General features: G+C 50.7%; 1 protein-coding gene across 1 annotated transcript in view; it reads right to left on the bottom strand.

The window, feature by feature from the left end:
- LOC132805578 (zinc transporter ZIP1-like) overlaps positions 1 to 11,999 on the bottom strand; it is a 12,505-nt gene continuing 506 nt past the window's right edge. The window contains exons 2-3 of the mRNA XM_060820706.1: positions 10,620 to 10,747; positions 1 to 3,301 (exon numbers count right to left, since the gene is read on the bottom strand). Coding sequence (XP_060676689.1) covers positions 2,624 to 3,301; positions 10,620 to 10,747 — 806 coding nt within the window. The 3' untranslated portion in view covers positions 1 to 2,623. The remainder of the gene's footprint in view (positions 3,302 to 10,619; positions 10,748 to 11,999) is intronic.

Here is an 11,999-nt window from a genome sequence, read left to right as displayed (position 1 = left end):
AAAACTGTTACATTAATACAAAAACTAGCTTTGAAATCACGACTAAAAGCAGCAGAAATTGCTGTATTAAATATATTTGCCAGTATTGCTGTACAAAAAGCTGAATCTTTGTTCATTTAAACATTTAGACATGTGGTTTTAAAAATAGATGGGAGGCTCAGATTCCAGGGGGAAAGTTAAACTAATAGGGAACAGAGGATTCCAATCTCTAAACAAGGAGCAGGACCTTCCATACGGGAGGGGGAAGGAGGGGGGGGATGAAGAGCGGGAAAAGACGAGAGAGAGAGAGACGGAGAGAGAGAGAGAGAGAGACGGAGAGAGAGAGAGAGAGAGAGAGAGACGGAGAGAGAGAGAGACGGAGAGAGAGAGAGAGACGGAGAGAGAGACGGAGAGAGAGAGAGAGACGGAGAGAGAGAGAGAGACGGAGAGAGAGAGAGAGACGGAGAGAGAGAGAGAGAGAGAGAGACAGAGAGAAAACAAAATCCGGTTTCACTAGACTGCTTCCTCAGTCCTGGAGCTGGAAACCTGGGCCTTACCTCCTCCTCCAAGGACAATTCCAGGAACCAGACAGTGAATGGAAAAGGTAGATATGAAAGAATTAATGAAATAAAGTTTTCAGATAGAACAGGGACAGAGAGTCAAGCCCTCAACAGGTAAATCAACGAGGGCTCTGCAGGTGGAAGGAAAGGTCAGTGGAACTATTGTTAAAATCTAGAGATTTAAACAGACATGTTCTTGGATAATAGCTTCTGGTTTATAGGAGTGTTGTAGTCGCAATTTGAATTTTTAAAGAAAGTGCAAATGACAAGAAACTGTGCTAACATCGGCCTGACAGTAAAGCTGACTGGTCAAGTAGCTTGAAACCAAAAGCCACTGATTGTTTTACTGAGGGTGAAAAAGATAGGTATTTCACTCGGTTACAGCTGTTTTACACTCCATGAGAATTGTCCAGGTCACCTGAAAGCCAGAAAGATGTTGTCAACATCAAGTTGCAAACAGTGACCAGGAGCAGGAACCCTGGCTGATTTCCCCCCTCTCTCTCTAATATAGGGGTCAGTGGGCAGTGACCAGGAGCAGGAACCCTGGCTGATTTTCCCCCCTCTCTCTCTAATATAGGGGTCAGTGGGCAGTGACCAGGAGCAGGAACCCTGGCTGATTTCCCCCCTCTCTCTCTAATATAGGGGTCAGTGGGCAGTGAGCAGGAGCAGGAACCCTGGCTGATTTCCCCCCCCCACCCCCCTCTCTCTCTAACATAGGGGTCAGTGTTCAGTGACTAGGAGCAGGAACCCTGGCTGATTTGCCCCCTCTCTCTCTCTCTAATATAGGGGTCAGTGGGCAGTGACCAGGAGCAGGAACCCTGGCTGATTTCCCCCCCCCTGTCTCTAATATAGGGGTCAGTGGGCAGTGACCAGGAGCAGGAACCCTGGCTGATTTCCCCCCTCTCTCTAATATAGGGGTCAGTGGGCAGTGACCAGGAGCAGAAACCCTGGCTGATTTCCCCCCAATCCAGACTCAGTGGGCAATTAAGAACAGCAACATGTTTATGGACAGGTTGAATATAAAGCACATTATTAGGTGTTCGAATCTCAGTTTTAAGCAGTACCACATAATTGATATAGGCTCCTGTAAGTGTATATCTGTTTTAGTAATCAAGTGTTAAAAAGCCATCGTTTACCAAAAATAGAGGAAACTAACTCTTTGTTTTCCCAAAGAGTGCATTTAACAAAGCTCTTTTCAAACTCAGCCCTCTCAGCATTCTCAGCTTCAGTTTAAATGATTGACAGCAGTGAGATGATCAAGAGCCTGCTCATTTCTCACTCACAGAATAACAAGAGCCCTCTGCCTTATCCCCCTACTCTGAGGACAGGTCAGTGACAGTCTCCCATTTCCTCCATTACATTACTTCATTCAATGCTTTGATCTGTGGTCCTCCTGTTGATGTGGGACTCGCCTCAGTCAGGCCATCATTCTTCAGTGCAAAAGGGAATGCATCTCGCCAGCCCAGGGGCTACACTCCAAACGCACCCAGCTCCATTCAGTACTACCTCTGGACACTAACTCCAGCCGCTCAGACAACCAGCAGTCTTTGAAAACCCCAACTCACCCCCCCAAGGGTAGCCCGCGATTCCTCAGGGGGACCATAATTCTGACATCCGTTTGACTGCGCGTGAAAATAGGCAATCAACTCAGAGGGGAACCAGAATTTAAACAGAACATTGTGTAAGGTTAAGGGTAGATTGAGGGTTTTGGAAAAGAACTGATAGGGTAGATGGAGAGAAACATTCCCCGCTGGGCGACACAGTCTGGGGAGGAGGAGGCAGAATGTGACAGACCACGGGGAGGAGGGATGAAGCAAATATGGATGAGGAGAAGTGTGATATATCCACCGAGGGAAAGCTGACAAGGCCAGATCGATCACACATGTGAAGTTTGGACAGTTTTGCCTGCCCAGGATATTGAGATAAGCAGCCAAGGGACAGAGATACAGAGAGGGCACAGTTCAGCCATGAATGAATGAATGCTGTAAATGGGAACTGAAATGGAGCTGTCAGGAGAGTTTACGGGTTGTTTGGACAGAGTGACAGCTGATGGTGGTGAGACGAGATTATCCTAACCACAGCCCTTACCCTGGAATGAAAAGGACCCCTGTGACTAATGCAAAACCCAGTATCAACATGACGACTTTGCACAGCCGTTGGTGGGGGGAGTTGAGTTCGTGAGGCAGGATTTCCATGAAGGTTATGTAGATAAAGGTTCCCGTAGCCACTCCCTCGAGCACACATCGAACCAGCTGGTGGCTGGCATCCTCCGTCACAGCGATACCCAGACCGACACCCAGAGGGGACATGACGGCAAAGACCATGGCACAGCCGACAACCACCGTCCACTTCAGCCGGCTCTGCACCAGTTTCAAGGTCAGGCTGAAGGCGATGATACACTTGTGGACCGAGAGAGCGACACAGGTCTCCACCACCTTAGAGCTGGCCTCCTGTAGCCCCACTGCCAGCCCCTCAAAGACAGAGTGCAGGGACAGTGCCAGCACCAGCACCAGGCAGCGGATGGCCGAGTGGGAGTTGAAGTCCACGTGGAGGTGGGGCCCAGTTTCTTCCCACTGAGCTCCACTCTCACCTGAGCTGAGGTGATGCTGAGTGTGTAAGTTCCCACTGGGCGACCTGCCCAGCAGTGACCGGGTCTCCTCGTGGTTGCTGGGTTGGTCGCGACATGCCAACACGATCTGCTCCATGATCAGCACCAGGAAGAAGCCCATCACCACAATGAAGAGCGGCAAGGGGAACTGTAGCTGCAATACAATCCAACAAGCACATGAAGGAGCAGGAATCACTGACATTCGTGGGCCCAATAGGATAACAGATAATAACAGTGACAAAGAAAACACCGCAGGTTTCTGTGTACAATATGACTCGGCTCGATTCACTGGACAGATCCAGAATGGGTGAGACACAAAACGCCAGGACAGTGTAGAGGGAGCTTTACTCTGTATCTAACCCCATGCTGTCCCTCTCCCTGGGAGTGTTTGATAGGGGAACAGTGTAGAGGGAGCTTTACTCTGTATCTAACCCCGTGCTGTCCCTCTCCCTGGGAGTGTTTGATGGGGGGGGACAGTGGAGAGGAAGCTTTACTCTGTCTCTAACCCCGTGCTGTCCCTGTCCCTCGGAGTGATTGATGCAGGGACAGTGTAGAGGCAGCTTTACTCTGTATCTAATCCCATGCTGTCCCTGTCCTGGGAGTGTTTGATGGGGGGGACAGTGGAGAGGAAGCTTTACTCTGTCTCTAACCCCGTGCTGTCCCTGTCCCTCGGAGTGATTGATGCAGGGACAGTGTAGAGGCAGCTTTACTCTGTATCTAATCCCATGCTGTCCCTGTCCTGGGAGTGTTTGATGGGGGGACAGTGTAGAGGGAACTTTACTCTGTATCTAACCCCGTGCTGTCCCTGTCCTGGGAGTGTTTGATGGGGGGATAGTGTAGAGGGAACTTTACTCTGTATCTAACCCCGTGCTGTCCCTGTCCTGGGAGTGTTTGATGGGGGGGACAGTGTAGAGGGAGCTTTACTCTGGATCTAACCCCGTGCCGTCCCTGTCCTGTGGTTTGATGAGGGGGACAGTGTAGAGGGAGCTTTACTCTGGATCTAACCCCGTGCTGTCCCTGTCCTGTGGTTTGATGAGGGGGACAGTGTAGAGGGAGCTTTACTCTGGATCTAACCCCGTGCCGTCCCTGTCCTGTGGTTTGATGAGGGGGACAGTGTAGAGGGAGCTTTACTCTGGATCTAACCCCGTGCCGTCCCTGTCCTGTGGTTTGATGAGGGGGACAGTGTAGAGGGAGCTTTACTCTGTATCTGACCCCGTGCTGTCCCTGTCCTGTGGTTTGATGAGGGGGACAGTGTAGAGGGAGGTTTTCTCTGGATCTAACCCCGTGCTGTCCCTGTCCTGTGGTTTGATGAGGGGGACAGTGTAGAGGGAGGTTTTCTCTGGATCTAACCCCGTGCTGTCCCTGTCCTGGGAATGTAGAATGAGCAGAAGGTATGGGAGATTGATCAATGGATCTGGGTGAGATGAAGAGGTCGCTAAGCCATGATCTTATTGAATGGGAGCAAAAATGAGGGGTCAAAGTATCAACTGCTCTCTCTCTCTCTCTCTCTCTCATTGTTAATCTAACAAAGTTAAACCCACTCAGAGCCGACTGCACAAGTGATTGTGCAATTGCCGAGAAGATATTGAGTAATTCCTGGATGGACACAGCGTGTAAATTCAAGCTGTGTAAGTCTCTCTTTCCGGGAGATACATGGTCACAAACCACAGGCTATTTCCTCACAGACCTGTGACACCCATAAACTGACCCCTAGCAACCCCAAGGGGGCAAAACCTTTCCTTCTGCCCCTCCCCAATCTGCACGCCCAAAGACAACAACCTCTCAACTCCAACAGGGGCCAGAGCCCAGCCCCTGACCCAAGGAGAGGCAGCTCATTGTGCCTGAGACTCTGAACGACCCCCCCCCCCCCCCCCCCCCCACACACACACACACACCGCCCTCAAAGTGGGTAAGAAATATTCTCCTTCAGTTGGTGGAGGGGAAATGGAGAGGTTGACAGGAGCGCTGTTCAAGTGTCACAGGTAGACAGGGTGGTGAAGGCAGCATTAGGCACCCTTTCCTTCATTAGTCCGAGCACTGGTAAGGCCCCATGTGGAGAGCTGTATGCAATTCTTGGTCATCCTGCTATCGGTCGGATGTTACTAAACTGGAAATGGTGCAACAAGGTTTACAAGGACGTTACCAAACTGAAATGCTTGAGTTACAAGGAGAGGCCGGAGCTTTGTTCCCTGGAGTGTTGAAGGTGGAGGGGTGACCTTATAAAAGGTTTATGAAATCATGAGGGGTATGGATAAGGTGAATAGCCAAGGTCTTTTCCCTCGGGTAGATGAGTCCAAAACTAGATGGCACAGCTTTAAGGTGAGAGGGGAAAGATTTAAAAGGGACCAGAGGGGCAACTTTTTCCCCCCCAGAGGGTGGTACGTGTACGGAATGAGCTGCCAGAGGATGTGGTGGAGGCTGGTACAATTACAGCATTTAAGAGGCACCTGGATGGGTGTATGGATAGGAAGGGTTTATGAGAAATATGGACCAAATATAGGCAAATGGGACGAGTTCAGTTTAGGAAAGTTTTGGGAGGTAGGTTTGCTCCTGAGCTGGAAGGTTCATTTCCAAACGTTTCGTTCCCCCACTAGGTAACATCTTCAGTGGGCCTCAGGCGAAGCAATGTTGAAAATTCCTGCTTACCATTTATATGTTTGGGTTTAGGTCAGCATGAACAGGTTGGGCCGAAGGGTCTGCTATCGTGCTGCATGACTGTGATATAGGGAACAGGAAGATCCAAATACTTTAATTATTTCTTCATGGGATGAGGGCATTATTTGCAATGGCTTCCTATCACCCATGAGCTGACTTGGCCAAATCAGAGAGCTGGTAAGAATCAGCATCATTGCAAGGAGTATGGAGTCAGAACAGGTTAGGGTGGTGAAGCAGATTAATTTTTACAACGATCGACGACAGTTGCTTGGTAACCAGCAGGAAGATTATCTGTCCATTCCCCCACGTGTTCACCAGTGCTGTGAGTGAGATTTGAGCTGGTATCCCAGGCCATCAGTCTGTGCCTCTGGACGCTGGATCCAGCGACATTATCACTGGGTCTCTCACTTCCCACTCTTTTAAACAAGAAATGCAAACCGAAAAGTCAAGCCCCACCTGACACCGTCCCCATCAGACACTCCTGGCACAGAGACAGTGCTGGGTTAACAGTAAAGCTCACAAAGAGTAAGACACATTGGGCGGCACGGTGGCACAGTGGTTAGCACTGCTGCCTCACAGCGTCAGAGACCCGGGTTCAATTCCCGACTCAGGCAACTGACTGTGTGGAGTTCGCACATTCTCCCCGTGTCTGTGTGGGTTTCCTCCGGGTGCTCCAGTTTCCTCCCACAGTCCAAAGATGTGCGGGTCAGGTGAATTGGCCATGCTAAAATTGCCCGTAGTGTTAGGTAAGGGGTAAATGTAGGGGTATGGGTGGGTTGCGCTTCAGCGGGTCGGTGTGGACTTGTTGGGCCGAAGGGCCTGTTTCCACACTGTAAGTAATCTAATCTAATCTAAACATTTTCCCAACGTTCAAACTGAAATAAAATTCCAGTGACTCTCTGGAAAATGAAAAAAACAAAAACAAGAAACGAAAAAAAACGGCTTTCCTCACTCAGTCTCCACCGACCACTCTTGGAGTGGGGGCAATAAAGGATCAAAATATGCAGAGGGTCAAAGCACAATGGAAACTAATATCCACCTCTCTCAGCTCCATTCCCACCAGGCGCTCCCGGGACAGCGACAACAACGCTCTCAAAGGTCAGAGGAAATGGTTCCTTTATCCACTGCTAACATGGACCCCATCCAGCACTCTGGGACAGGGACAATACCGAGTTCAAAGAAAACCTCTCTTGGCTCTTTTAAGGGTTGCCTCCCCCTCCAACCCCCCAACCAAATGGCAGAGGAATGCATGATGTCGAGGGGGAACTTGAGCAGATTAGTGAATTAGTTAAACTCGGAAACAGATGAAACTCTGAACTGCAATGGAGAAGCACAGAGAAATCCATCCATCCGTCCTGCATTCGAAATAGGTCACAGCGTTCAACAGCAGAGTGTGGCAAAACGCCCGTGATGGAAATCACAAACACCTCAGTAACTGAATGGGCACAGGAAGAGTTGTGGTGCGGAGACCTGAGTGGGGGGGTGGGAGAGGTGAACCAAATGGATGGTGGAGGTTGAGTGACTTATAACGGAGACCTAACAAGTGAGTGGTTTATGGTACCAACACTTCAGAACGTGTCAGTGTGACCACGCCAGGGAGTCAGTCATTTCCTGTGTTCGATCTGACTGACCTCAGTCACACCATAGTCAGCAATCCAGCATTTCCATAAACAACACTGCGGGTGAACACGTGGTGGCTCTCTCAGCAGATGGCTGAGACAGACAGAAATCCCTGCTGCGTGGACATGGTCTTACAGATGATCAGACTGCTGTGGAACAGGAAGGACTCTGTGCTTTCTGTTGCCATTTGCCTGGTTACAATCAGCTCAACCAAACGGCCATCACGCGAACCGCCTTCCAAACCCAACCCCTGAAACTTCTGCACATGACTGGGTGGACAAGCTTGGTGTAACAGCAGAGGTGGGCAGCTGGATTAGAGGGCCCAACCTTCCCCAGGTTCGATTCCAGCCTCAGGAGACTGTGTGGAGTTTGCACATTCTCCCAGTGTCTGTGTGGGTTTCCTCTGGGTGCTCCGGTTTCCTCCCACAATCCAAAGACGTGCAGGTCAGGTGGATTGGCCATGCTAAATTGCCCATAGTGTTAGGTGCATTAGTCAGAGGGAAATGGGTCTGGGTGGGTTACTCTTCGGAGGGTCGGTGTGGACTGGTTGGGCCGAAGGGCCTGTTTCCACACTGTAGGGAATCTAATCTAAACAAAAAAAAAGGTATCAGGTTCCCCTCTGCACAGGGAAATATAAAAGCTCCTGTGGTACTGTTAGAAGTAGTGGAAATCTCCTGTGCCAACATGCGTTTGCTTTATTCTCCCCCCTAAATCCACCTGGAATTAGAGTTAGGTTTATTGTCACATGTACTCACGTACAGTGAAAAGTGTACAAAGTCACCATTTCCAGCACCATCTTAGGAACAAAATTGTAGGCATAAATTTGAAACATAAAGAACCAAGAGGTAAAAGTTCTGCATTACAGTCCTTCTCAGCAGGGTGTGTATGTCTGCCTTAAATACCCTCAATGACTTGCCCTCCACAGCCCTCTGCCACAGCGAGTTGCACAGATTCCCCATCCCCTGGCTGAAGAAATCCCTCCTCATCTCAGTTCTAAAGGGTTGTCCTCTCAGTGAGGCTGTGTACTTGGGCCCTAGTCTCTCCTACTAGTGGACCCATCATCTCCACATACACCCTTCTCTTTTGAACTGAAAACAGACAGAGTAAAGAGTTAGAGGCGTGCAGCACTGAAACAGACCCTTCAGTTCCAACTCGGCCATGCCAACCAGATATCCCAACCTCCCCCCAACCGAATCTTTTAAATGCAGAAAACAAAAATGAAAAGCAAAGCTCTCTCTGATGAAAACAAACTGAAATTAAAGTTCCCTTGACATTATCCACATCAAATACTCCCGGGACAGGATCAGCAGGGGGATTAAACAGAGTAAAACTCTCTTGATTCGTTCATGAAAGCAGAAGCCAAAAACAATAATGATGAAACAGTCCCTGCTGGGGCACTGTATCAGAATCAAATGGAAACTTATACAACCAAACAGAAACTTACTAAAATTAAAATAGTGTTGCCCAGGGTGACAACATACCCCAGGACCTGCAGTACCCACTGGTCTCTAAAGGCCTCTACCATACCAGTGGCACCACATACTCCCTCCCCAGGGAGGCACAAGTACAGACATAACCACCATCCATTGGCGAAAGTGAGGACTGCAGATGCTGGAGCTCAGAGTCGAGTGTGTGTTGCTGGAAAAGCGCAGGAGGTCAGGCAGCATCCGAGGAGCAGGAGAGTTGATGTTTCGGGCAAAAGCCCGACATTAGGAATGAGGCTGGGAGCCTCGGGGTTGGACAGATATCTTTCTCTCATTCCTATTGTAGGGCCTTTGCCTGAAACATCGATTTTCCTGTTCCTCGGATGCTGTCTGACCTACTGTGCTTTTCCAGCACCAGACACTCGATCATGACCACTACCCATGCCCACTCTATCCAGGCCTCAAACTCTCACGGTCCTAAATCAGATCCTCCATCACCCTTCTCAACTCCCTCGAGAATAGACTAGAGTCCACCACCACTATGACAAGCCCTTCATCCCTGGGATCATTCTCACAAATCTCCACTGGACCCCCACCCCCCACAAAGCCAGCAAATCCTTCAAAGTTTGTGAGAAGATTTGTAGCTCGGGTGCTCGTTGTTGTGGTTCTGTTCGCCAAGCTGGGAGTTTGTGTTGCCAAACGTTTCGTCCCCTGTCTAGGTGACATCCTCAGTGCTTGGGAGCCTCCTGTGCCAAGTCGTCTGGCATTTATAAATCCCACCATAAATGCCGGAGGAATCAGCACAGAAGCGCTTCACAGGAGGCTCCCAAGCACTGAGGATGTCACCTAGACAGGGGATGAAACGTCTGCAACAAAAACTCCCAGCTCGGCGAACAGAACCACAACAGCAAATCCTTCCTTAGATATGGAGCCCAAAACTGTTCACAATATTCCAAACGTGGTGGGACCACTACCTCGTATTGCTGAGGCTGTATACCTCTGCTCTTGTATTCTAGCCCTCTCAAAATGGATGCTCACAGTACATTTGCCTTCCAAACTACCAACTGAACCTGTCTGTTAACAATAAGAGAATCCTGAACTAAGACTCCTTAAGTCTCTTTGTGCTTCAGATTTCAGAAGAATTTCCCTGTCTGGAGAATAGTCTATGTGTCTATTTGCCCTATCAAAGTGCAAGACCACACATCTCCCACATTGTAAGCCATCTGCCACTCCCCGAGTCTGTTCAAGTCTCGCTGCAGCCTCCCTGCTTCCTCAAAAAACTGTCCCTCCACCTATCTTTGCGTCATGTGCAAATTTAGCAACAGTGCCTTCAGTTCCTTTGTCCAGATCGTTAATGTATAAACACTCGCTTATCCCAACTCTGCTTTCTGCAAGTCAGCCAATTCTCCGCCCATACCATACTTTGACCCTACACCATGGCGTCTTATCTAACTGAGCAGCCTCCTGTGCAGCACCTTGTCAAAGGCCTTCTGGAAATCTGAATAGATCACATCCACTGGCTCAAACAATTCATACAGATTTATAGGGCATGACCTGCTCGAGAGAGAGAGAGAGAGAGAGGGGGAGAGAGAGAGAGGGAGAGAGAGAGAGGGAGAGAGAGAGAGGGAGAGAGAGAGAGAGAGGGCCATGCGGTTTCAGCCCTAATTCACAACGTTCCATGGAATCAAACGCTCAGGTTTGTACAGAGGGAACGTGTAGATGATTGACAGATTTGTGATACCTGATGCCCGGATTAGATTAAATGGCACTCACTGTAATTTTCATCTTGTCCAGCACTGAAGCCATGTCAGACAGGAAATCTGGAAGTAAATCCAACAGACACGTGGCTAGGAATACACCACCCGCCAAGCAGCTGAGGAGACTAAGAATTCGCCGCTGACCTACCAAAGAAGGATTCACAGTCTTCAATGAATGTTAGATGTTTTAAAGAGTGAAATCTCATCAACACGTGGCTGAATTAAAACTCTTGGGGGGGGTGGCAAGGAGTGACTTAAGAGACAGTCACAAAGTTATTGGGGATAACAACCCCACAGTGACATCATGGCCAGATCATCTCTCAAAAGTTGAATATGTTTGTTCCCCCAGCATCTTCCTGCCCCAAGGAGGGTCCATCTAGCCCCTCACCCCTCTCTCTCACCCCCACCCCACTCCTGAGGGGGGCCCATCTACCCCCTCACCCCTCTCTCACTCCCCCCACAACTTCCAGAGAGGGTCCATCTACCCCCTCACCCTCCCCCCTCTCACTCCCACCCCTCCAACAATACCCAGGGAGGGTCCATCTACACCCACACCCTCCCCTCTCTCAATCCCCCACCCCAAAAACACCAAGGAGGGTCCATCTACACCCACACCCTCCCCTCTCTCACTCCCCCACCCCAAAAACACCAAGGAGGGTCCATCTACACCCTCAACCCTTTCTCTCTCCCCCCCCAACAAAAGTCCATCTACCCCCACACCCCTCTCCCTCCCCTCTCCCACTCCCCCCCACAACACCCAGGGAGAGTCCATCTACACCCTCACCCTCCCCTCTCACACTCCCCCACACCAAAAACACCAAGGAGGGTCCATCTACACCCTCCCCTCTCTCATTGCACCCCCCCCCCATTCCCAAGTTTGGGTGGTAGGGGGTGGTTAGGGAGGTTTGGGGGTGGGGTGTGTTTGGGGGCGTGAGGGGTGGGGGGTAGGGGGGGGTTTGAGGGGGGCCAGGGGGATTGGGGAGGTTTGGGGGTTGGGGATGAGGGGGTAGAGGGGTGGGGAGTTTGAGAGGGTTGGGGGTAGGGGTAGGGGTGGGGGTTAGGGGGGGTGAGGGGTGGGGGGGGTTTGAGGGGGGCTAGGGGGATTGGGGAGGTTTGGGGATGGGGGTTCTGGGGGTAGGGGGGGTAGGGGTGGGGGGGTTGAGAGGGGGGCTAGGGGGATTGGGGAGGTTTGGGGATGGGGGTTCTGGGGGTTGGGGGGGGTGAGGGGTGGGGGGGTTTGAGGGGGGCTAGGGGGATTGGGGAGGTTTGGGGATGGGGGTTCTGGGGGTTGGGGGGGTGAGGGGTGGGGGGGTTGAGAGGGGGGCTAGGGGGATTGGGGAGGTTTGGGGATGGGGGTTCTGGGGGTTGGGGGGGTGAGGGGTGGGGGGGTTGAGAG

This window comes from Hemiscyllium ocellatum, chromosome 50, assembly GCF_020745735.1.
Source record: "Hemiscyllium ocellatum isolate sHemOce1 chromosome 50, sHemOce1.pat.X.cur, whole genome shotgun sequence".
Taxonomy (NCBI): Eukaryota; Metazoa; Chordata; class Chondrichthyes; order Orectolobiformes; family Hemiscylliidae; genus Hemiscyllium; species Hemiscyllium ocellatum.
The sequence above is the reverse complement of the archived record's forward strand: the minus strand, read 5'-3'. Positions and strand labels throughout refer to the sequence as shown.